Genomic DNA, 27,299 nt, shown 5'->3' on the forward strand with positions numbered 1-27,299 from the left:
CATGTGTTGATTCTTGCTATGGACTGATTGCATTAAATTATCTGATTGATAATTTGATAAATTTTGTGAATCCTTTACAAATAGAGATATGAGTTTAGGATTTAGACCATGTACTAAAATCTAGTAATTGGTATAATGAGTAGAGATACCTATGACATTTATTGCGGTCATTATTAAAATCCTAGGATGAAGAAATCGTTTAACTAAGTTAAATTTGCATAGAGATATGAAATTTAATTAGTTGAATATGCTCAATGAGAACTTGAAGGGGTAAATTGAATACAATAGGAGAATTCGATCAAACACTACATTAGAATTGAGTCTTAATTTGAGATGTAAAGGTAATCAATATGTGAAATTATTCTGTCCTAACGTCCTCTAATTATTTGATCTTACAAATAAGTGTGTGAGAATTTATTTATTGTTTAGAATTAAGATTTAAACTCAAATCACTATAACTTTTAATTTATTTTCATCAAATAGTAGTTAAAAGAAAACTGAATTAAATACTAGAAAATAGTCATTGTGGGATCGACAATCCGAACTCTTAGGTCCACTATTACTCGTTACGATTCATACACTTGCGAAACTAAAATATACAACAAGTTTTTGGCGCCGTTGCCGGGGACTATTACTTTTAGTCTTAATTTATTTTTATTTTTAATTGTTATTTGATTTTTTTTTCTTTTATTTACAGAAAATTGTGTTCATTGTATGTTCCGTGCTCAAGGCGACGATCTTGAACCATTTGATTAAGAGATAGAACGTACATTCAGACGAAGATGCAAAGAACACAAACAAAAACAGCATCATCAAGTGACTGACAATCAACAAATCCCTATCCCTATTCAGCTGATTAGACAAATGGCCGCAAGAGTGGTGGCACCACCGGAACAGCAGCATGAGCGAGGGGAAGTAAATGAAGTTGATTTGCCAGTATCAATGTTCCTGACACCTATAGCAGCACCCATGCGCTCCAATATCATGTATCCAGATTTTCGGGTGAATAACTTTCAGATCAGGCCAAATTGGATTAACTTGATGAGCAACACTCTCCAATTCTACGAGTTACCTCATGAAAATTCGAACACTCATATCTCCAGATTTCTCGGGAACTATCAGAACTTTCATGCTCTGGGAGTCAATGAAGATGCTATTAAACTACGATTATTTTCATTTACATTGAGAGATGCTGCATTGGAATGGTTAGATGTTGAGCCTCATGGGAGCATTACTACATGGGAAAAATTGACCAGAAAATTTTGCAACAAATTCTTCCCATCGGCCACAGTAGCTAAAATCAAATTGGAAACTCAAACTTTTCAACAGAAAGATGGAGAAAGCTATCACGAGGCACGGAATAGATTTAATGAGCTAATGAGAAAAAAGTCCAAACCATGGAATCACTCTAGGAAACCAAGTGCGGTACTTCTACACCGGACTTACACCTCTGTCAAAATCTCAAGTTGATGCCTCTGCTGGTGGATCAATCATAGGGAAATTAGTATAACAAACCATGGACCTATTTGAGTAAATTGCCACCACACATTTAATGTTCTCATCAGAAAGAGTGGTACCACCAAAGGCAACAGGAATGCATGACAGCACAACATCTGCTAATGCACAGATAGTAGCTTTAACAAAACAGGTAGAGATACTTGTAAAATTGCAAACATATGGAGTAAATGTAATGATGGCCATTTCAACATGTGAGAATTGTGGGAGAAATCACTCTACAGAGAGCTGCATGATGCTCACTTCTTCAGAGGAACAAGTAAAATTAATTCAAAATAACTCCCATAAGTTCAACTCATATGGGAATAATTTCCAACAAGAAAGAAGACTAAGTTTGGGAAAGATGTTTCAACAATATGTGCAGAAGGCAGACAAGATGTTCCAGCAAATTGACACGAACTTTCAAAATTAGCAGGCATCCATCAAGAAACTGGAGACACAAATTGGTCAGATAGCGCAACAACTTGTAGATCGTCCACAAGGGACTTTGCCAGGCAATACAATGATAAATCCCAAGGAACAGATGATGGCAATTAAAATAGTGGAGAACGAACTACCCAGGGCCCCCGTGAAAGTTTGAAGCGTATGTACATCCACTCTCGTTTCCCCAAAGACTTCGAAAGAAGTCGATGGAGCAAAATATTCATGTTATAAATACAAAGAGCGAGGTACAATCGCCAGAGATCACTACTGAGAGACCCAAAAGAAAAGATGACCAGGAAGTGATTGATGAAGCTACAAGGGTAGAAAAATTTGCACCAAACGCAACTGAAAATGGAGAAAATACAGAAACATCAGCTGCCAAAACACCAAGTCTAGACAAAGCTTATATATCTCCCAATCCCTTTCCTCAAAAGCTCAAGAAAAACAAACAAGACACATTATGAAAAATTCCTCGATGTTCTCAAAAAGCTCCAGATCAATGTTCCGTTCATTGATGCGATACTACAAATTCCAAGCTACACAAAATTTTTGAAAGAGATGTTGACAAAGAAAAGAAAGCTTCCGGAGTTTAAAACTATGGCATTAACTGAGGAAAGTAGTGCAAGAGTCCAGAGAAAATTGCCTCCTAAATTGAAAGATCCAGGGAGTTTTACTTTACCAATTTCAATTAGAAATTCCTGTTCAATTAATACATTGTGTGACACTAGTGCTAGTATCAATCTAATGTCATATTTTGCTTACTTAGAAATTGGGACTGGGTGAAGTCAACTCACCATCAATAATGCTACAGCTAGTTGATAGAACAATCGTAAAACCACGTGGCAAAGTTGAGGATGTACTCGTAAAAGTAGGAAATTTAATATTTCCTGTGGATTTCATTGTATTGGACATCCCAAAAAATCGAGACATTCCAATTATATTGGGTCGGCTGTTCAGGAAATTATTTCTTTCGATTTAAAACTACCGCAGGTGTACGGCTTATTAACAAGTAATAAAGTGGATTAAATGAGTTCGAATATCGTTCCACAGAGATTGATTAGTTCAATTTTACCTATCGTCACCTTAATCGAAACTAAATTACTAAAGTGGATGTTAACCTAATTAAAACCCTAATTTTGGAAAGAAAATCCTAATTATGCAATTTTCATTAAGTATGCAAAACAATATTTTTAATACTCTAGAATGAAATCAAATGTTGAGAACGCATGTTTGCTGTAATCAATAGGAATTAAACACACTAGGATCACTATTTCTCGTGCAATTATCACTTTAAAACCTTAGTTTCACAATATGACAACACACTTCAATTGTGACGAATCAATGTTCCTAAATCTATCAAATACTCTCTCTCGAGATGTATCAAACCTATTTCTACATACCACCGGCCTATATTTCTATGACAAGTGCATATGTAAACATACATGCGATTTTATGAATACTTAAAGATTCACGTAGGGCATAGAGGTATATTTCTATCCCCTATCGGACCCTACGATGATTTATATTATGTCAAACTTATTTCAATTCTCTAGAATGTAAGAATACATCACCCAAACTCACACAATTACGGGTCCTTAATTGCGAAAACAATAATTGCATATAAATCATTCAAATCAATAGAAATATGTCTTAATGTCAAATTGTAAAACTAGAAAATTAAAGATCAAATTACATGGTATATCGATCTCCTAACACATAAAAATCTAGCCTAACATGGTTAAAATAAAATAATACATCAGATTTTGGATAAAAGGCATTATCAGACTATGAAATCTTGAGAAATCTTGAAACTCTTCCTGTAAATCTTCGTTCTTGTGCTCAAAATCCTCTCCAAGAAGTGTTTTTCTGCTTCCAATACCGTTCTCCCTCTTTTTGGAGGTTTTTTGGTATTTATATCGCGTGAAAATTAGGTTATCAAAAGAGTTTCAGTCGTATAAGGAAACTACAGAATCGGCCCCGAATCTTGTTCTATGCGATTGCATAGAGTAAAAAAAATTGAGAAAAAATTCTCGGGAGGCCTCTATGCGACCGCATAGAAGTTTATACTATGCGACCGCATAGTTATGCGATTCTTTCCGCCGAATAGCTTTTAGTATTTTGGTCATGATTTTTTCTCTTGATTTCCGATTGAAGTGATTCAAAGCTCATTGGGAAGAAAACTCAAATATATACACTTTTGATAGAAATAGACTTCCTCAAAATCTGATGTTTACTATGTCAAAAATGGATCTCAAGTAGAAACTAAAAATCACAAGAATAGTTTTTTCGCCTGAAAGTTGATACTTAATAATACTTCGATCATATTTCACCTCTTTGACTTCGTTCCTCATCCAATTGACCTCTAACACTCTTGAGCCTTAATTCCGTTTCCTGTCTCATCTATAGATTATTTGCAACTTGGTCCCCGAACATTCAGTTTGATTCATTTTGGTCCTTTTTGCTTGTTTCTTTTATTTCCATCATCTCATAATATCACCAAATTGGTACTTAGCTCATTCACTTCCTTGATTTGTCCCTCAAACTTTGGATAATTGCACTTTGGTCCCTAAGCTATCACTTTGCTCCATTTTAGTCCTTTTTCGGCTCTTTTATCCTGAATTCCATCATTTCCATAGAAACACCTACATTGCATGAATTCAATGAGATTAAGTCACAATTTAAATATTTTTTCTGTAATTAAATCATGTTTGTGATCTAAATAAGTGTGCAAAAACACACTTATCATAGGCCATTCTTAGCAACAGGACGAATCCTTATTGATATGGAAAATGGAGAACTAATCTTGAGGGTGGAGGACAAGCAGGAGATATTCAATATTTACACCCAACATGAGAAACCTCCCAATAAAAATGATTGCTATAGAATTGATGAAGAAGAGCCACCTGATCAACGAAGCTGTCAGAACAAAAAACCAAATCTTGGGGAATTTCTTGGTAGAGATGAGAATGGACAAATCAAAATCTGGAGAGCAAAAAAGGGTTGCATGAATAAAAATTGCACAGAGTGCAATAATGGAATAACTTGGTTTAAGCCACCATGATAAATCAGCGGCACAAGTCAAGCTAATGACTTAAAAGAAGCGCTTCTTGGGAGGCAACCCAAGCTTTTATTTTATTTAATTTATTTTGTTTTCAAAGTTATAGGATAGTTTAATTTATGGTTTATTCAGGAATCATTACCCATACCCTTTTTACCCATAGGTCTTCGAGTAATTAAGTGGTTATTAGATGTTTGAGCTAAGTAACTCTTGTTCCATGAGTTTAAATTTTTCAAATTTTATTTTTCAGGAACATGACGTCGCGGAACACTCAAACCAACATGGACATGGAAAAAATGGAACAAATCTCAAGTTTGAGGGAGAATGTGGAAGAAGAATCGATCAAATGCAACACCAAGGCACTACAACATCATAGGCAATACAGACATTTCAGGGAAGCCTCCTCATTTTCCTTTAACTTTCACATTGAAGACAATGTTTAGTTTAAATTTGGGGGAGTGTATTTTTATTAATTACCTTATTGCCTACCTAAAATTTTTGTGTGAGTTGGATAGTTTGGCTTATAATTACGTTTTACTTTGAGATTTGGTGTTGATTTATGAACTGTGGATAGGATACATGCTAGATTAATTGATGCTCAACCTTGTAAAACTTGAAATAATACATGCAATAGAATTGAGTCTAACACTATGATGAAACGAGTTGATTGATTTGTTACATAGGTTGATTTAAATAGACATAGATGCTTTACCTAAATCATAATAAATTATATATCCTTAGACCAAATTTAGAACAGTTTGGGGGCATTTTACAGTTGTAGAAAGATGCGGATGTGAATGTAGATTCCATATGTGAAAATTTATGTGTGGATTATCTTAGACTAACATAATGAAACGAGGCGAAAGTCTTAAGTTGGAGGTTAGTTTGTTTGAATAAGTGTGTAAAATGGGCATTGTACTAATCAAGGCATATACATTTGAAATTTAAAAACTTTTCTTTGAAGTCTTCATGACTCGAGTAATTAAGCTTGCAAGAGTATCTTAAAATCTGATGCCCTAAAGTCGTCTAACTTAGGAGTCATCGGTGTAAAACTCACTACATGGGTCATTTACAAGGCAATAAAAGATGAAATTGTAATTGAAATGAAAATTGGTTCTCTTCGAAACCTTTTTGACTCGGGTCAGTAAACCTATAAGGGTGTTTAAAATCTGGTGCCCTAAAATCATTTGATTTGGGAGTCATCGGCCTAAAGCCTACTACAGGGGTCATCTAGAAAGATTAATGAAGAGAATACAAATAAATAAATAAATAAATAAATGTAAAAATCAGAAAAAACAAGTGCATAAAAAGAGTAAAAGCACTAAATACATTGGTTAAGCCCAATACTTGTTTGAGAGAATTTGACTTTCGATGAAGGATAATTAGCTAGTTGAGTTGTGATGGTCAAAGCAATCAAATAATTAGAGAATCCCTATTCATTGAAGTGTTGACTTGCAACTAGTAACGTCCACTTAAACTCTAGAAGGTAAGGATAATAATGAAATATTAGACATTGGAAAGGAGTGAAAAAGAACAAGTTTGGGGGTGTGTGAATCTTACGAGTGATGAAAGGACATATATGACCATGAAGGATCAGGAATTGGAACAACTTGTTAATTCATTAATGTCTACTTAATTCTTTATGCACACACGTCGATTTTGCATTGGAAGAGTGAATATTAGTTTGGTATTGTAACTTTGAAGCATGTTCGTGGAATTAACACTTAAATCTTGAATCCTGAGGTGAAAAGCTAGATTGTCCAATCAAATATTTTTGCATGATTGTGTGTTTACTACTATTTAGTTTATAGTTTTGTTTGAGGACAAACAAATGTTTAAGTTTGGGGGGGTATTTGATAAGTATATTCTATACACTAATTTGGTACCTTAAATAGCAATATTCGATGGTTCTTTCGACAAATTATATCCTAAATATTTGTATTTTATGTTTAATAGGTAAAATTTTATGAAGGAAAAGGACTTGAAGGAAAGAAGCAAAATTGGATAAAAGAGCTAAATCGTATGAAATCCAAAGTTAGAGGACTAAAGTGTAAATATTCAAAAGCTGTATCAAACCTCATGATGAAGATCTGAGAGTTTTAGGAGTTAAATGGATGAAGAAAGATGTCAAAGGGATCAAATTTAAGCAAAATATGATCACAAACCAATTTCCAACCGAAAAGCTATGCTCTGAAATTTTAGCCTCAGATTAAGACCCATTTTTGACATTGAAAATGATCAAATCGGAGAATGATGTCTGAGAAAAGTTGTATTCCTTTGCGTTTTCTTTCCAACGCATCTTGGATCGCCTCAATTGAATATCGGGAGAGAAAGTTATGCTAAAAATACTGAAAGAGGTGCGTGCAGTCTATTCGAAAAGTGGCTCCACAACGCCACTTTAGGGCGCTGTGACGCTGTATTCCAGGCGTCGCGGCACCACATCCCAGATGCGTTAGGGAGCTATTTCAGCCCGTTTTTGAGTCCATATGAAAACCCTATTCTTCCAACATGGCAAGGGACCTATAAATACGAAATTTCTCACTTTAAGGGGGTTCTACAGATTCTAAAGACAAAAACACTTCTTAAGAGAAAGGAGGAGAGATTCAAAGGAAGAAGACAACGCCAACTTCATCGTGTGGAGCATAAATTGGAAGAAGGATGAATTCTTGGTGCAAGATCCACTTTTTCTTCTACATACTCTTATTATAAATCCGGTGATGTACTTTAAGAAAATTTGTTGTTGTTCTTCTTTTATTATGCGTAGATAAATCCATTATTAGGGCGAATAATGTAACCAATTTGAGATCCTTTATATTTTCTTATTAAGATTCTTGGATTTTAATTTTTCCATGTGTTAATTCTTGCTATGGATTGATTGCATTAAATTATTTGATCGATAATTTGATAAATTTTGTGAATCCTTTACGAATGGAGATTTGAGTTTAAGATTTAGACCATGTAGTAAAATTCAGTACATTTTTATAACAAGTAGAGATACATATGCCATTTATTGCGGTCATTATTGAATTCCTAGGACAAGAAATCGTTTAACTAAGTTAAATTTACATAGAGATATGGAATTTAATTAGTTGAATAGGCTCAATGAGAACTCAAGAGGGATAAATTGAATACAATAACAGAATTCGACCGAACACTACATTAGAACTGAGTCTTAATTTGAAATGTAAAGGTGATCAATAGGTGAAATTATTTTGCCCTAACATCCTCTAATTATTTGATCTTACAAACAATTGTGTGAGAATTTATTTATTGTCTAGAATTAAGATTTAAACTCAAATCACTATAACTTTTAATTTGTTTTCATCAAATAGTAGTTAAAGGAAAATTGAATTAAATACTAGAAAATAGTCCTAGTGGGATCGACAATCTAGACTCTTAGGTCCACTATTACTTGTTACGGTTCGTACACTTGCGAAACTAAAATATACAACATACCTCTCCCAATATTAATTCTACTTCACTAAGGCCCAGTTTGATAGGGATTTTTTTCCATGGAAAATGGAAAAAGTTTTCCATTTCCACCCAAAAATTGGTCTTTGATGGCAAAAAGTTCCATGGAAAACATTTTCCATTTCTCCCCTCACGTAACCTAATTTTCTTGGTTTTCAAGGAATTCCAATTCCTTGGGTTTTGGTGAGAAATGGGTTTTCCAACTTTTTATTATTCATTTTTTTTTTTTACAATGGAAACAAATTCTATCCAGAATTAGGAAAAAAATTATCCATTTAATTGACAATTTTCATGAAAAAAGTCAAACAAACACCAAAAGATCTAAAATTTTAACATTTTTTATGACAATCAAATACATTTAAGTAAAACAAGTTCTAGACAATTCAATACCCTGGAATTCGTTTTATTTCCATCTAAATTTCATTCTTACAATCAAACGGATCCTAAGCAAATCAATCAACTGGAAAGAAAATTACTGTGAATGAATAGTCATTTTCATTGTTGGAGCTGAGTTACTTCTAAGCATAGTGGAAAACAAACATTTCAAAAGCTCGTGCAAGAATACTTTCAACCAAGTGAAGTTGGGGTAAGTAAAAATACTCTTTGTTACGATTACATTGATTATTTTGTTAGACATAAAATAGTTGATACATGAATTACAAAAATATGACGATGTTATACATTTTACATTGGATTTAAGGGAAGTAATAAATTGAAAAAAAAAAAAAAGTTATGTAGCTACAAACGTTCACAATATAGATCCACTTTGGGTAATGAACAAAAGAATAATTATTTTTAAAATAATCGAGTTCCCTCACAATTTTAATAATATATTTAATGTTATTATGTAAGCGAGCCCCTTTATTCTGAATTCATTAATTCAGAATGAATCAAATCTCCCCAGGTTGGATTCGAACCTATGACCAATCGATTAACAACCAACCGCTCTACCACTGAGCTACTGAGGAACAATGGGAGATTGGAACGATGCCTCCTCACAAAGAGGGTCGCAATGACCATGCCTGGGCGACTGTTTACCAAAAACATAGATCTCCGCAAAGTCGTAATAGAAGAATATCGTTGTGGATATAAAATTCATTATTTTAAATTTGATTATGCAGGTGTTAATAAACTTATAATTAACAAACTATGTAGGGTTCTTAATCTTGATTTTGTTGGTTTTTATTTTATATTTGTTGTGTATGTCATATATTTGATTTAATTGTGAAAGATGAATACATATTAATGAAAAAATTGAAACAATTAGAGATGTATTAATATATATTACCATATCACATAGTAGAAAATGATTTTTGAAGAATATAGTGCTCAATTTCTATGGAATGCAAAATTTTTATAACGTCACGGGTGGAACTCAACTTACCTATTTCTCAAAATTTTTGAAGCTTGTGAAACATTAATTACTAAATTTTATAACTTCAGACATACAAATGAGTCAGACTCAGTTTTGATAGATTCTAGGAAATAAACTTTTAAAGCTAAATTTTTTTGACAATTTTCTATGATTCTACAAATATATTATTTGGGGGTATATTACCTTACTAATGCTAAAGTTCTTGAATGACTTTCTCTTTGGAATAGGCAAGGACTAGGAATAGTGGAAATAGTACATGATTAGATTATCCAGTACTTATTTATGTGAAACTTAATAGTCTTTGTGCACAACACTCATGCTCTACACATTGAGCTAGTGATTGGATTCTTGAGGAAAATAGGATAAACCCGAAAAATCTTTATTGTATTGACCCATAAGCCATTTTTAGAGTAGTTTGGAGATGGTTGAACAATTGTAGGAGAACATTGAGATAAGTGGGGTTTCGTGCATGAAATTATACTGTGTGGATTGCTTAAGACCAAATAGATGAAGATTAGGTAAAAGTATTGAGCTGAGGAGCAGTTTTGGAGACTGAATATCTAGAAAAGGGCAAAAATATTAATTTGTGTAAAAATAATACTTCTCTTAAAGCCTTTTTGACTCGAGCAAGTAAGACTGAGGGGTATTTTGAAACTTGGTACCCTAAAACCAACTGGTTAAGGAATCATCGACTTAAAGCTTGCTACAAGGTTCATATAGAAAGCAAGAATGGGAGAAGTTAATAAAAAGTCATCTTATTGAGCATTTATAACTCAAGTAAATAAGCTTGCAAGGGTTTAAAACCTGGTGCCCTAAAATCAACTGATTTGAGAGTCATCAGTCTAAAACTTCCTACATGGATTATATAGAAAGCAAATGAGAATATGGCAATAAAAAAATTTCAGAAATTCAGAAAATAAGACACAATAACATGAAGAAAGCCCTTGAACATTTGGTTGATGAAACTACACCTTTAATGCGAGACAAGTAGCTTAATTTAGTCTTAAAGGTTTAAACAACCAAAATAGAAGATATGTGAAGTTGTAATAGTGATATCTATCCAAATTAAGAGAGGGTAAGGATTGTAGTTACCTAAACTACTAACTTTATAATACACCCCGGGATAATTGAGTGAAAAGAATAAGTTTGGGGGTGTGTATCGCTCGAGTGAGGAAATGATATATTTGACCACCGTGGGTCGGGAATAAACAAATCATAAGTTTGATACGTTGACATGAGTTTAGACATACACGTTGAGTTATGCATTTGACAGGTAAAAGTTGATTTAATTTGTTCACTATTGAAACTGTTTCTTGTGTTGATTACTAAATTCTAATCCTGAGATACGGTAGGTTATCAGGTCATATCTTGTATAGAATTAAGTCACTATCTTGTTTGAGGACAAACAATAATTCAATTCTGGGGGTTTGATAAGTGCATTTTTACACACTTAAATATTAAACACAAGTTGTTCTCTATTTTAGAGAGTCTATACAAAAATATGCTCCAAGTGACATGCCCCACTCCGGATAATGCTAGTGGACCCAAAACGTTACGTGTGCCGATGATAGATACCAACTAAAAGTTGGTTCCACCATCAAAGCTTCTATAATATACAACATTTTATAAATTCTTTTAATAGAATTTAGAATTTATTTTCCCTATAAATAGGACTAATCGACCTGCAATCCACTATCTACAAATCTTAACAATAATACAACACAATGGAGATAAGCCAAATTCTCAAATTTTACTATAAAAATAACATGAAATGTACATATAGATGCAAAATATAAAGTGAGCCACATAGCTATTTACCTAGTCATATGATAAATACGTTTTTACACACTTATTTGGCCACAAAACATGATTAATTGTTGATCAAAGCACTTGAGTCATGACTTAATTCTGTATAATTTCGTTTTGTAGGATCATGTTGATGGATATGGTAGAATTCAAAAGAAAAGAAATGAAAAAGTGCCAAAACGAATAAAAAACAAAAGTGGAGGGACCAAAGTGCAAATAATTGAAAGATGACCTGAAGGATGAGTGGAGAATGTAAATGAGCTAAGTACCAATTTGGTGATATTATGCGATGATAGAAGGAAGAAAATGAAAAAAGAGAGACCAAAACAGAAGAAAACAAAAGTGTAGGGACCAAAGTGCAAATAGACAAAACATGAACCGAAAGCATATATGAAGGTGTTAAAGAATCATGGACCAATTTGTTGAAGATTTGAAGTATTAGGAGAAGAAAAATGAGAAAAGATTTCAAAACGCAAGAAATTTGAAGTTCGAGAAACAAAATGCCACTTTTGGGAATAAACCTTATACCATGTGGTTGTATGAACCATCATGCAACCGCATGATAGTAATCAGAAAAATTGAAGGGACAATCATGCATAACCATGCGGTCGCATAGTACAAATCTGATGCGTGATTTTCAGTTTCCTTCTTTGCTTCAATCTCTTATGGAAACAAGTTAATGGACATATATAAAATCCCTAGAGCCGTCAAAAGAAAGGGAGAACGCCTTGTGAGAGAAAAGAACACATCTTGAAGGGGATTTTGAACCACAATAACGAAGAGACACGCGAAGATCGACAAGATTACATGCAAATTCTAACATCGATGATGTCGTTTCTTAAAGTTTTTGTGTATTTTGTTAATTTTTCCATGCCAGGCTAGGTTTCATGTACTAGGATACTGATGAACCTCGTAATGTAAATTTTTGATTTCTTGTTTTATAATATTGACATCAAAACATGTTATGAATTTTTGAATGATTTATATACAATTAATTGTTTCCATAATTATGTGCACGTAATTGCATGGGTGTGATGACTTATTTCATGCATTTAAGAGAAGGGAAATGTGTTCGACAGTGTATAAATCATCATCGGGTCCAATAGGGGATAGAGATATACATCTATGCCTTGCGTGAATCTTTAATTGCTCTCAAAACCACATGTATTCTTGTATAATTGCACCTGTCATTGAGATGTAGGCTAATGGTATGTAAGAGCAAGTTTAACATTACTTGAGAGAGATTGTTGGATAGATTAAGAAGCATTGATTCATAAAAAATTCAACGTGTTATCATTTTGTTGAACTAGGGTTAAGAGTTAACATTGATTGAAGATTCGTGATCCTAGTGCGCTTTACATTCATTAATTACATCAATTTTGCATTCAAAACGTCACTTCACAATATAGTTAATCAAATTCACATACAATTGCATATTTAGTCTAGGTTAGGGTTAATCAAGCCACAATTATCTTGTTGGATAATTTGGTTTTGGTTTAGGCTGAGATAGATTAAGTTTAGTTACTCAATCTCTATGAGACGACATTCGAGCTCTATTTTCCACTTTATTACTTGTTGTGAACCATACAATTGCAGATACAAATTGAAAGAATAATTTCGTGAACAAGTTCTTGGTGTCGATGCCAGGGATTGAGTTTTCGTGTGATTTTATTTATCTTGGCAATAATTCGGACTTCTACTTGTATTCTTGCATTTTTATTTTCGTTTATCTCTCTTTTTCAAGATATAAAAACATCAAAAAGACCAAAAACAGTAAAGACAAATGGCTAACGAAAAAAACAAATTGATAATTCAAGCTAATGAAGAGGAAGTTGTGGACGAGAGAAATATGCTTGTAGGGGATTTCATGATCCCTCAAATAATTCAAAGCCAGTCCAACATGATGTATCCACCTTTTGGCAGTCGAATTTCCAACTGAAGATCAACGTCATACAATTGTTTCAAAATGGACACCAGTTTTATGCAGAGCTGAAGAAAACCCATATACGCACATCTCTCGATTCTTGGAGATGTGCCAACATTTCAGATATCAGGGTATCACAGACGATGCTTCAGATTAAGACTATTCTCATACACATTACGAGTTAAAGTAATTGAATGGCTAGATTCTCAACCAATAACCAACATCACCACATGGAATGGGTTAGCGCATAAATTCAGCATCAAGTTTTTCCTGCCCGCCAAAATTGCAAAGGTAAAACATGACATCTCTATATTCCGTTAAAGAGAATTTGAATCTTTTGATGAAAATTGGAACAGGTTCAAGAACATGCTTCAGAAGTGTCTACACCATGTGATTAGTAAGGGACTCCAAGTCAAGTATTTCTATGCAGGACTTCTTCCAACCTTCAAGGACATGGTTGACTCTTCATCTAATGGGTCACTATCAACAAGAACTATTGATGAAGCATTAAAGCTATTTGAGACAGTGGCCACCATTTCAACTATGTGGACGTTAGAACGAGCAGTTCAAAAGAAGACACCAGGTGCGTATGAAATGGATGCCTATTTAGCCCTATCTCAATTCCATAAGGTGGAAAGTATATCACAGTCAGCGAATGCAATACATGCATGAAAACCAAGTTGTGAAGAATGTGGAGTGAATCACAGTACATCAGAATGCCCAATTTCGTCATAAGGAATGGAACAAGTAGAGTATGCACAATGGTGTCAACATCAACAAAACAGCCTGACTTCAGATACTTACAATTCCGGTTGGAGAGAGCATCTAAATCCCTTGTGTGGTGGTAACCAAAATCAATTTCAAAATCAGAATAGACTTCATGAGCAATTTTAGTAGGAGAAGACATTTCAGTTGGAAAAGATGTTTGCAAAGTCAATGGAAAAAAACTTATAAATACATGGAAGCAAATAACCAATTCATCAGAAAACTGAAACTACTCTCCAGAATTAGGGTGATGTAATTAAGAACTTAGGGTGTGTTTGATACACCAAAATTTTCCATGGAAAATGGAAACTGAATTTCATATTCCAACTTTATGGTGTTTGATAGGGTTTTATTTCCATGAAATTGTCTTTTCTTGCTTGTCTCGGGAATTGATTTTTTCTTGGTCTTTAAGGAAAACCAATTGGAATTCCATGTTACTATAGCATTTTGTTTGTTTGTTTGTTTTTTTTTTGTGTGTTGGTAATGAAAACAAATTCTAAGATTTATTGTAAAAAAAAATATTTCCTTTTAATTGACAATTTTCATATAAAACAAAGCCAAACGAACACCCAAAGATAGATGATTTTCTTGAATTTTTTTTATTTTTATTTTTTGCAATGGAAACAAATTTCATTCTCAATACCAGTAAATTCTATCCTTTTAATTGAAAATTTTCATGTAAAACAAAACCAAACGGACATCAAAAAACACTTTAATTTAAACATTTTCCATATGAAAAATTATACTAATCAAACACAATAATTTACAATTTCCAGGAAAATAATTTTCCATCAATTCAATTCTCTGGAATTCATTTTCTTTCCACCCAAATTCCACATTTGCAATCAAATGGACCCTTAAAGATATAGATGGGACAGAGATCACTTTCTATGACAAGATGGGCACCAGATATTTTGCCAAGCAGTACTTAAGTGAATCCAAGCAAACATGTTCAAGCAATTACTACAAGAAGTGGGGTTCAATTACGAGAATTCAATGTGAAGGGATTATATGCAGACAAAGAAACAGTGACTACTTCTGATGAGGAGCAGACTAACCAAACCAAAGAAACAACTACTAAGGAAAGTTCAAATACATCACGGGCTAAAGCAACTACTCCTGTCAATCCATACGAGCCCCCAAGCTGGAAGAGCACAAAATGGTGATGTTGACAGAGGAATGCAACGCTAGAATTCAGAAGAAGTTATCTCCAAAGTTAAAAGATCCAGGGAGTTTTACTGTACCCTGCACTATAGGGAATTGCTACTTTGATAGAACTTTATGTGATTTGGTGCTAGTATTAACTTAGTGCCACTATCTGTTTTCAAGAAACTAGGATTGCGAGAACCTACGGCAACTACGACGACGCTACAGTTGGCTAATCGATCATTCATTCATCCACAAGGAATAATTGAAGATGTTTTAGTAAAGGTGGATAAACTCATATTTCCAATGAATTTCCTAATTCTAGACATGGAAAAAGACAAGGGCATGCCGCTCAGATTGGGTCGACCATTTTTTTCCTACTACAAAAGCTTTTATAGATGTGCAGTAAGGTCAACTAATTCTGAGGCTCGGGGAGAAGTGGGTTTCTTTCAATGTTTTCAAAGCGATGAAATATCCTATTGAATCAGACAACTATTTCCAGATTGAGGTGGTTGAGAACATAATTCATGACACTTTTGAGTTGCAGAACCTGTCAGAAGTTTATGATGCCTGTATTATGCATCCTCAACCCACTCTCACTAACTCGAAGGAGATTGAGGTTTACACTGTTGAGTTCCAAACGGATGATGAAGGGAAATCACACTACTTGGAGAAGGACAATGTTGAAATTTGGAAGATAGCTGCAATACGGAAAAAGATCATATTGAGCAAACCAAGTAGGATCTCCAAAACCATATAAAAATTCCAATAACACACTTGTGATAAAAGTCGATCTCTAGACTATAAATACAGCACTTAATGCTAGGCAACCCATTCCTCTATCACTTTTAACTTTTTTTGATTACTTATTGCATTACAAGTAGAATTTTAGGGATTACCTAAGTATTTAGAGCCATATTTAGGAACTCATGTATGTAGATTGTTTTTAACACGTTTTAGATAGTATTTTAAGACTTGCATTAGTAACTTAGGGATTTTTATCTATTAAGTTAAATTTACTTAGACTCATCTTAACATCCTATCATTATGTTGAGCTTACATTGATGTAATATGCATTCTTAAGGTTATACTTAGATTTCAATCTCCAACTAACTAGAAAAACTTATCTTCTCTTATAGGATTTTTACAGGGACGTTAGAATATTAGAATTCTACGTAGTGTGATTTTATTGCACATATTTCAAACTTTATTTGTTATTATTGATATTTGCTTTAAATTCTCCAAACAGTAAACAAAAGCCTAGCAATAGAGAAAGATGATGGTTGTCATGACATCTACCAGTTGGGCCAGCTTGATCCTTCTACCTATCCGCAACTACTTCGGGGAGTTTCTGATCCTTACTAATTTATTTTAATTATTTTTGCTTGTACATTAAGGACATGTGATTTATAAGTTTGTGGGTGGCATAATTTTGGCATAATTTTCATGGTACCGTTGATATTCATCACTAGTTGTTTCTAATTTTAATTTACTACCTTCTGTGTGATTATCGTGTGAAAAGAAAATCTTGCATGCTCTGTTTATTCTTGTTTATGACTTTGTGTGCTTGTGTGAGTTTGATAACCTTGTCGGTAATGATGTGAATATTAGAATAGGTAAGGACAGTGAATAGTGGAAAGAGTGCATGATTAGATTATCCAATACTTGTTTATGTGAAACTTAACAGTCTTTGTGCATGACACTCATGCTCTGCACATTGAGCTAGTGATTGGATTCTTGAACATAATAGGATAAACCCAAAAAACCTTTATTATATCGACCCATAAGCCGTTTTTAGAGTAGTTTGGAGATGATTGAGCGATTGTAGGAGAACATTGAGATAAGTGGGGTTCCATGCGTGAAATTATACTGTGAAGATTGCCTAAGACCAATGAAATGAAGATTAGGTGAAAGTCTTAACTTGATGGGTGGTTTTGGAGTCTAAATGTCTAGAAAAAAGGGGCACAATATTAATTTGTGTAAGAATAATACCTCTCTCAATGCCTTTATGACATGAACAAGTAAGTCTGTAAGGGTATTTTGAAACCTGGTGCCCTATAGTCAACTGGTTTGAGAGTTATTGGCCTAAAGCTCGCTACAAGGGTCATATAAAAAGCAAGAAGGGGAGAAGTTAATAAAAAATCATTTTATCGAGCCTTTATAACTCGAGCGAGTAAATCTACAAGGGTTTAAAATCTGGTGCCCTAAAGCCAACTGGTTTGAGAGTTATCGGTTTAAAACTTGCTACATGAGTTATGTAGAAAGCAAATGAGAATATGGTAATAAAAAAATTCAAAATTTCAGAAAATAAGTAAGCAAAGACACAATAACATGAAGAAAGCTCTCGGACATTTGGTTGATGAAACTACACCTTTGATGTGAGACAAGTAGCTTAGTTTAGTCTTACAGGTTGAAGCAATCAAAACGGAAGATCTGTGAACTTGTAGTAGTGATATTTATCCAAATTAAGAGAAGTAAGGACTACAGTTACCTAAACTCCTAAATTTAAAATACACCCCGTGATAATTGAGTGAAAAGAACAAGTTTTGGGGTGTGTATCTCTCGAGTGAGGAAATGATATATTTGACTGGACATTTGGTTGATGAAACTACACCTTTGATGTGAGACAAGTAGCTTAGTTTAGTCTTACAGGTTGAAGCAATCAAAACGGAAGATCTGTGAACTTGTAATAGTGATATTTATCCAAATTAAGAGAAGTAAGGACTACAGTTACCTAAACTCCTAAATTTAAAATACACCCGTGATAATTGAGTGAAAAGAACAAGTTTTGGGGTGTGTATCTCTCGAGTGAGGAAATGATATATTTGACCACTGTGGGTCGGGAATAAACCAATTATAAGTTTGATATGTTGACATGAGTTCACACAAATATGTTGAGTTATGCATTTGACAGGTAAAAGTTGATTTAATTTGTTCACTATTGAAACTGTTTCTTGTGTTGATTACTAAATTCTAATCTCGAGACACGGTAGATTATTAGGTCATATCTTGTATAGAGTTAAGTCACTATCTTGTTTGAGGACAAACAATAGCTCAAGTTTGGGGGTTTGATAAATGTGTTTTTACACACTTGTTTGGCCATAAAACATGACTAATTGTTGATCAAAACGTTTGAGCTATAACTTAATTTTGTATAATTTCGTTTTGTAGGACTATGTTTATAGATATGGTAGAATTCAAAAGAAAAGAAACGAAAAAGCGCTAAAATGGGAAAAAAATCAAGGACCAAAGTACAAATAATTGAAAGATGACCCGCAAGATGAATGGAGAATGAAACTGAGCTAAATACTGATTTTGTGATACAATGAGCTAATAGAAGGAAGAAAATGAAGAAAAGAGATATACCATTATGCCTTGCGTGAATGAGTTCGACATAATCGCCCTCATTGTTAAGTGTTTCATATTTTATTGCTTTTAGTTTCATATTTTCCTAGCATGACATTTTCGACCTCAATGTCAAAGTGTTGACTCCTTTAATTTGATCAGTTATAAGGTATTAAATCAAGAGAATCAAATATTATAAACGATTGCTTAAATGGCTATTGTCGATCAAATATGAGTTGACATAGAAGAACAAATGTGGATTAGCTTGTTAGGATGCCAACAAATGCCTCACATCGACGAGACATACGGTGAATAATGTGTGTAGGGAAATCGACTGATCATATTTTTATGATGGAACCCCAATTCTCTAACACATGCAAAGAACCAACACAAACCTTACTAGTCGATAGAGGGCAACTTGTCCCAATAATCATGGAAAGTTCTGCAAAAGCCACACCACAAGTGTAAATCACATAGAGGATTAGGGATTTGACGCTACATAACAAAGTTCTTGTTTGACCTCTATTTTTTAAAATTTACTTTCAACCATGAATTTTCTCAATAAAATAAATTGCATGTAGATTCATATTTATTTCTACTTGTTAACTACACATTCTAGAAAAAATAAATAAATAAATAAAAATCACCTTTCACAATAAAATGTAAAATCCATCGAAGAAGTAAATATCGTTTAATTTTCCACCAAAATTGGAAACGACGTGAAGAGTGGGGCCTTGAAGTTGTTTCTGGTTCGCAGGAATACAAAAAAATTCGTTGTATACGAAACTTGGCTCATCGGTGTCATCTGTTTAGGCTGACTGTTTCAACACAATTCTTTTCGTTTTCACAAGTCTTCATGAAAAAAAATCCAAGTCAACTGCCGTGTTCACTTTCACCCTGACTTACGTTGCGAGTGAATTAATTATTTGAATTTAGAGAACCGCAGTAGAATTTGATTTCTATATTCTTCTTCTTTCTGTTCGTTTTTGAGTTAGGCTGGCATGGTTTTCTCCCGTAGGGCTGCTTCCAGTTTAATTGTTTTTGTATTTCTGTTTCATCTATATATCCTTCACTTTGTTGATTCTCAATGCCCAAGGCAGTTCCAGTGTGGAAATCTTGGCAATTTGGAGTTTCCTCTGGCCAATTCTTCGGGATGTGGATTGTTCACGGTTGACTGCAGTGCTCGGCCGAATCCAAAAATTCAACTGGATAATTATTGGCATTCAACATCCTTTTCCTTTGATATTATGAACAAGTCATCTCCCAATGAAATATTTATTCGAAATCCATTTCGTGAACGTGTTTTATATAATAATAAGGAAATATGCTATTTATTTTTTCTTCTCCCTATGCCACACTCTCCTTCGATTTCGATTTCGTTCTTCCCCAATATCACTCTGTTTAAATGCGCCAAATATAGGAACTACGACAATGAGATACCTCATTTCCAAGAAATTTATGGAAACTACGATGGTTGTGATTTCTTCAATATATACTACCCCAGGTCGAATGGAAGTCTTCCGCCCCCCAACGACTGTTCAGTTCTTCCCTTGCCAGGCAATTTACAGTGTTACTCAGATTCATTGGACTTGTTCCAGCGGTTAGGCTCTGATTGTCTTCTAAAATGGAATGTGTCTGATGATTGTCGTAATTGCCACAGAAAAGGAGGAAACTGCACAACTAACATGAAGAATGAATTTCGATGTGATAAAGGTACCATCGGCCTTTGAACATGGATGATTACGAGTCATCCCTCTACATATTTTCTTTTGTTTTGCATTTTTGCCCGCAATCCAGAACAGGGTTCAAGCGATTTAAACTTTAAAACATATAGAATTGTTTGATTATATGTCACTGACAATTTATCACGTGATCGCTATATGCCAGTCCTCACGAGTACAGTTGTTTATATCCTTCCCTCACATAGATGTGTTCTTCATGCCTTGTTGCGGGTTTCATTTTTCTTTCTTCAGTTGAGTTTGAACTGACATATTTGCACGTTGACTATGGCTACAGAGAAAAGGAGGGATTTGAAGAAGATTCTAGCCGCAGGTAAATGTGGTAAAGGAATGCAGATACATTACATATTAGATGTCAAACTCCCATTCTTACTTTCAAAACTTCTTTACATAATTTTTTCCAATTGAGGTTTTCCTTTTCAATTTTTGGTTTCTGAGTTCTTGATTTCTCTGTTTATGGTTTTCAGCTATACCTGGAAGTATAGTCACACTTTGCGTGGTAGGTTTTTTCATTTGGCGCCATAAAAAAAGAATCAATGATGCATACTTACTTTCGAGGAACATATCCACCGATCCCTCAAAATCAGACATTGAAGGCGGGAGTCTCTTCTTTGGTATCGCCATCTTCACCTATACAGAACTTGAAGAGGCTACCAATAATTTTGATTCTTCTAAAGAACTTGGAGACGGAGGTTTTGGAACTGTCTACTACGGTAAGAATCTATTAGTCATTATGAAGCAACGTCAATCAAAATCATGATAGATAAAATTGTCTGCTAGGTGTATAACTGTTTAATACTAATAGTAAGTCTGACTTCTTTTCTAATTAGGCAAACTCCGGGATGGAAGAGAAGTAGCAATAAAGCGCCTCTACGAGCATAACTACAAACGAGTAGAGCAGTTCATGAATGAAATCAAAATCCTTACTTGCTTGAGGCACCTGAATCTTGTTTCTCTTTATGGCTGTACATCTAGGCACAGCCGGGAACTCCTACTCGTTTACGAGTACATTCCTAATGGCACAGTTGCGGATCATATCCATGGTGACAGAGCTAATGAAGCACCACTTTCATGGCCAATTCGCATGAAAATTGCCATAGAGACTGCTTGTGCATTGGCATACCTGCATGCATCTGATATAATACATCGCGATGTGAAGACTAACAACATACTGCTCGATAACAGTTTTTGTGTCAAAGTTGCGGATTTCGGGCTTTCAAGACTCTTCCCTAATGATGTCACTCATATATCAACTGCCCCTCAGGGGACCCCTGGATATGTGGATCCGGAATATCATCAATGTTACCAACTTACTAATAGAAGTGACGTATACAGCTTTGGAGTTGTCCTCATTGAGCTCATATCATCAATGCCTGCAGTGGATATAAGTAGGCATAGGCACGAAACCAACTTGGCCAACTTAGTGGTAAGCAGGATACAACGGTGTGCATTTCCCGACTTAATCGATCCATCTCTTGGATTTGGATCTGATGCTGAAGTTACAAGGATGACTACTTCAGTGGCGGAGTTAGCTTTCCGATGTTTGCAACGTGAAAAGGATCTGAGGCCTTCTATGGACGAAGTATTAGCATTTCTGAAGGAGATAAGGGGCGACGAGGAGGTAGAAATTGAGAATAAAATGGAGACTATTGATAGTCACAGTGTTCCAAGAGGTGTAAAGATCCCACCTTCACCTGAAACAGATGATATTGTATTGTTGAAGAGCAAGAATTTGAAATGCTCACCAAGTGCTGTGACTGATATGTGGATTAGTAACTCTACAACCACTAGTTCCAGTGGGTGAGATTCCTTTTGTTGTTTCTACAAGTAGATGATAGTAAGAATGTTGTTAAACACTCTATATATTGTTTACCAAATGGGTGGGACTTATTTCATCTTCTATGCTTTCACCTTCACAAACAGTAAATATAGAACTAAAGACTGGGAATATGCTAGTAAAATGATGTAGCTTTTTCAACATCTGGTGTGGTGTTTTTGTTGTTTCTACAAGTAGATGCTGGTAAGAATGTTGTTAAACACCCTTTATATTGTTTGCCAAATGGGTGGGATTTATATCATCTTCTATCCTTTCACCTTCACAAACAGTAAATATAGAAATAAGACTCAGAATATGCTAGTAAATGATGTAGCTTTTTCAACATCTGGTGTGGTGTTTTTGTTGTTTCTACAAGTAGATGCTGGTAAGAATGTTGTTAAACACCCTTTATATTGTTTGCCAAATGGGTGGGATTTATATCATCTTCTATCCTTTCACCTTCACAAACAGTAAATATAGAAATAAGACTCAGAATATGCTAGTAAATGATGTAACTTTTTAACATCGAGATGTGTTGTTCTCTTGCTTGAATAATCCAAGAAAATGTTTGCTATGCACTACTGACAACTTTGTATAAAACAATATACAACATTTTAACGTGTTGTTCTTCGTTCGTCCTATTAGAGGATGTTAAATCCAGTGCATCAAACATTTGGTACGCCAACGATAGTTTTTAGTAAACTGATATGCATTGCCACCAGTACAGCACATACCACGCATCTGAGATGATGCCATTCCTGTCATTCTGTCAAAAGTGAAGAACTCTTTGGTTTTATTTGAGAGTTATGTTGCATTGATTTCATAAGAATTGTTCTACATTAACACTTGGCAGCATTTCATTGGTAGTTGGACAAAAAATATTTTTCAACTACCCAATCACAATTTACCAACTTGCATAACTCTTTATTTGAATAATGGAACTGACAAAGAAAATTAAGAAATTTTCTAGGGATGTTTTTCTTTTCCTTGTCATGGGGCGTTTGGATCTCTTACACAACTAGTAAAAATATTCCAAACAAATTTTCATGCTTTTAAAGGACCAAAATTTATATGCGATTTTAATGGAATTAAAGTTGATCATATACCAGCTGACATAGTAGAAGAAATATGAATTGGAAAAGCCTGTTAGAGCATCTCAAAGAGGTTTTATGAATCCAAGATGTTTTCTGTTTTAGGGAGCCTATGCAAAAATAACGAAAAGATCACAGACACAAGATCTTTCACCAATTTTATTATTTGATCTTTTAGTTGGTTTAGTAGAATTTTAAACTATTTTCATCATTTGCAAAATTCAAATTTATTGTGTATTTTGTTGTTAAAATTAAATTTAACTATTGTGTAATTGAGTAATTATTCATGTGGGATTCAAAACCCGGGCCGTTTGTCCACTTATTACTTGTACGTGACTTGTGAGCCCGCGGTACACTTTTTTAGCGAAAAACATGCCGACGCCATTTTTATAAATTTAGTAATCAAAATTCGACTATCTCAAAATTCATTGAGCAATCGAATACGTTTTCTAAAGTTTGTTGAACAATGAAAAACGTTTTCTCATGTGACAATTTGGTAAAGACATGACGGGACTCCACATGTGCATTCCATTAGCTACGACAAATTTCGTTGGAAGTTTGAAACGGGTGTTATGCCAATAAGTAATGTCCAACGTTTGGATAGATTTAATGGTTAAAACTCGACATTTTAAACTTTAATTAGCAATCGAAAATACATACACAAGTTCAGTAAATATTGAGATAATTAACTCTGCTAAACATGGGCTAAATAAAAGAGCTTTTATTTTCTGTTGAAAATTTGAGCTGTCACCCATGATTTAAAAAAATTGTTGAAAGTAGCTTGTATTTGCTACTTTCAGCACAAAAAAAAAAAAAAAAAAAAAAAGGAAGGAAAGAGAGAGAGAGAGAGAGAGAGGCAACCTTGCTACGTTACCAGCTAGATTTTGCCACATTTCTTGATATTGACATTCTGTCATTGGCCGGTTAAAAAGAAAAGGGACAATTTTTGCACCAATCACTTGCTACACTTCATCTATCATTTGGAATGTCTAGGGATGGCAATGGGCCGAATCGGCCTTTAACTCACGAGCTCGGCTCGGGCTGATGGCGAGCCTAGCTCGAGCTCGACTCGTTGCTTGGGGGAGCTCAGCCCATGAGCTCGCGAGGCCGACCGTGTTAAGCATAGGCGCGGAGAACACCCTTCTTTGGCAATGCCCAAAATTGCAATGGATTCCACCTTTACCGAGCCCACACGCAGCTCGCGAACTCGTGATTTTTTTAATATTTTTTAATTATTATTATTATTATTTTTTTTTTTGTGTAAATTTGCACATTTTTTGACTTTTTTCTATTCTTCTTCTTCTTCTTCTTCTTTTTTTTTTTGTAAATTTACATATTTTTTGATGAGCCCACAGCTTGTGGACTCGTCAAAAATGGCTCGTGGGATTGAGCCCCCTACTCGGCTCAAGCTCGAGCTCATCATTTGATGAGCATGAGCCACCCACGAGCCGAGCATCCCCTCGACCCGTTTGACATTCCTATGAATGTCAAATTCATTAGGCAAAGTGGCATTATCAACACAACTGGTTTAATCGGTGTTGCGTTAGTCAAATGGGAGGTTACAATTAATCAATAATAATAATAATAATAGTAATAATAATAAAGTGTGGATAAGTGAGAGATTCGTTTTGGATTTAAATATTCTTTTAACTCCTTTTTTTACTGTTGATTTAAATTTAGGTAAGAGTCTAATTGTCAAAAAGGATTAATCGGGTTCTAGCCACTAAGAATTTCAAAAATTTATTTTTGAATCTTTTGCACTTTTTAATTTTTTGTTAATTTTTTGATTTTTTAATAATTTATTTGAGACTCATTTGCATTTAAAAAAAATTCTAATTTTTTTAATAATTTACTTAGGATTCATTTGAACTTTTTAAAAAGTATGTGACTATGGTTGCAATAATTTTTTATTTTTGTTTTTTTGTTTAAATAGGAGGGTATATTCATAATTTCATGATTTTTTTGTTGAGAAATTGGATGAAAATCGATAGAAAATGATGGTCCCATTTATACAGATATGGTAGAGGGGCCTTACATTGGGCCTAGTGCCCAGGTGGTTTGGCCAATAGTGGAAGGTATGATAGTAAGTGGACGAAAAGGGAATTTTAGGAAAAAGATCTTGGAGATACCATTGTTTCTTGTACAGAAGTTCCTATAAAAATGATTTCCGACTGGCATAGAAGTCTCTCGTGTGCCCCCTTGGGGGCTGGGGGGAGAATTACCATTCCTTTGCGTAATCAAAGGTATAATTAAAGGTGAAAATATCAAAAAATGAAAGGTGATGTTTTTCACAATAGTAGTGAAAGGAATTAACATTATGTGTTAATTACCATTTTACTAATTTATTTTGAACTGGTTTGCATTTTATTTAAAATGGTACTATGATTGCAATGAGTTCCTTTTTTTCCCCTCTTTTTGTTTAATTTAAATTGAAAGATATATTCGACACTTCGTAGCGTTTAATTGAGAAAATTGATGAAAAATACCTTTTGCGCAATGAAATGCGGAAATGATGGTAAAAATGCCAAGAAAATTGAAAGATAATGATTTTTTCACAATTATAGTGAAAGTTAAGGACGATATATGCTAATAACAGTTTAGAATACTGCTAATTATCATTATAATAATGGAACATCGTGATATAACAATTTATGTGGAATAATGATATTGGATAGTTCAATTTTTACAAGAGAGATGGGAGATGTGGTCGAGAGAGAGAGAGAGAGAGAGAGAGAGAGATAGTAGATTAGTGTCTCTTGGTCTTGTGTAATTTAAGTCTTTCATAATGAATTATTCCGTGTTCTTTTCATATAGACTTATAGCATAATGAATTAAGGTCTTTATGTAATTTTGTTATACTATTTTCTTTTATTAATTATGCAAATTTTATTTATAAAGCTTTGGTTTTAAAGCATTAGGTAAAAAGTATTTTCAAGAGACTCTCTATTTTTGAATAATATTTTCTATTATTTCGAGATCATTTATAAATTTAGAGAGTAAAAATTTTAAATACTCCAAAATGCTCTTTATTTTTAATACTTAATTTACTACTCTTAATATGTATCTATTATTTTCACTAACTTCGCTTCAAAGTATTATATTAATCTCCTCCATTTTCTTTGTATATATTATATATTTGGGTCAATATATGTAACACTGAAAATTGAAATATTTTGATTGTATTTAATTATAGAGAGTGAATTTGAATCTTGGAAGATGATTTGAAGAGTTGATTTTTTAAAATATAGAGTATTTCATTTCTTGAAAATGCTCTTATTATCCGTTCATAATTTTAGCCAATTTCATTTTGTTTTTGTGGTCCAACCCAGTGAATTTGAAATTCATGTCCCAGACCCATGTTGTTGCTATTAATTTATTAACCAACTCCAGCATGCTTGTATTGCCACCAGCGACAAACAATGCATCCTATTAGTTTGAATCCAAATAATGTCAATATAGGGCTAAGTAGGTACTAGAACAAAACTTTATTTTAAGGTACGCATTTTAGAGTTTTTTTTTTTTTCAAACTAGATATCAATATTTTAATTTTATGTCAATTAGATAACTAAATTTAAATTTAATTTCGATTAATGTAACTTTGTTCAATTTCATTAACAGTGATGTGACCATCATTTATTGATGGTCAACACGTGGGGCCGTCAATTGTTGAAGTGGAATAAATGTAATATGAGTGAAATAAACTTTTTTTTTTTTTTTTTTTTTTTTTTTTTGGGGGTTTTCCAGCTCACGCGCACCTCGATTAATCCTATGGGGCTCTGAAATTTACACTGAATACTCATCTCAGTGGTCCTGAGAGGATTCGAA

At 33.9% G+C, this 27,299-nt stretch overlaps 1 protein-coding gene and 1 non-coding gene across 3 annotated transcripts; one reads left to right on the forward strand and one right to left on the reverse strand.

The window, feature by feature from the left end:
* Positions 1-9,363: 9,363 nt before the first annotated feature.
* On the reverse strand, positions 9,364-9,435 carry TRNAN-GUU. Its single transcript has one exon. It is a non-coding gene; the product is annotated as a tRNA-Asn (tRNA).
* A 10,233-nt stretch (positions 9,436-19,668) lies between these two features.
* Positions 19,669-22,645, forward strand: LOC111390439 (LEAF RUST 10 DISEASE-RESISTANCE LOCUS RECEPTOR-LIKE PROTEIN KINASE-like 1.1). 2 transcript variants are annotated; one of them, XM_023015490.1, is made up of 4 exons: positions 19,669-20,541; positions 20,839-20,880; positions 21,035-21,280; positions 21,398-22,645. In XM_023015490.1, exons 1-4 carry the CDS (start codon positions 19,830-19,832, stop codon positions 22,369-22,371), a joined length of 1,974 nt encoding a protein of 657 aa, XP_022871258.1. In that variant the 5' UTR covers positions 19,669-19,829; the 3' UTR covers positions 22,372-22,645. The 2 variants fall into 2 exon arrangements, with proteins under 2 accessions (XP_022871258.1, XP_022871259.1); XM_023015491.1 differs by having other exon boundaries at positions 19,670-20,541; positions 20,845-20,880.
* Positions 22,646-27,299: the final 4,654 nt, after the last annotated feature.

Source organism: Olea europaea, unplaced genomic scaffold, assembly GCF_002742605.1.
Source record: "Olea europaea var. sylvestris unplaced genomic scaffold, O_europaea_v1 scaffold682, whole genome shotgun sequence".
In the NCBI taxonomy this organism is placed as follows: domain Eukaryota; kingdom Viridiplantae; phylum Streptophyta; class Magnoliopsida; order Lamiales; family Oleaceae; genus Olea; species Olea europaea.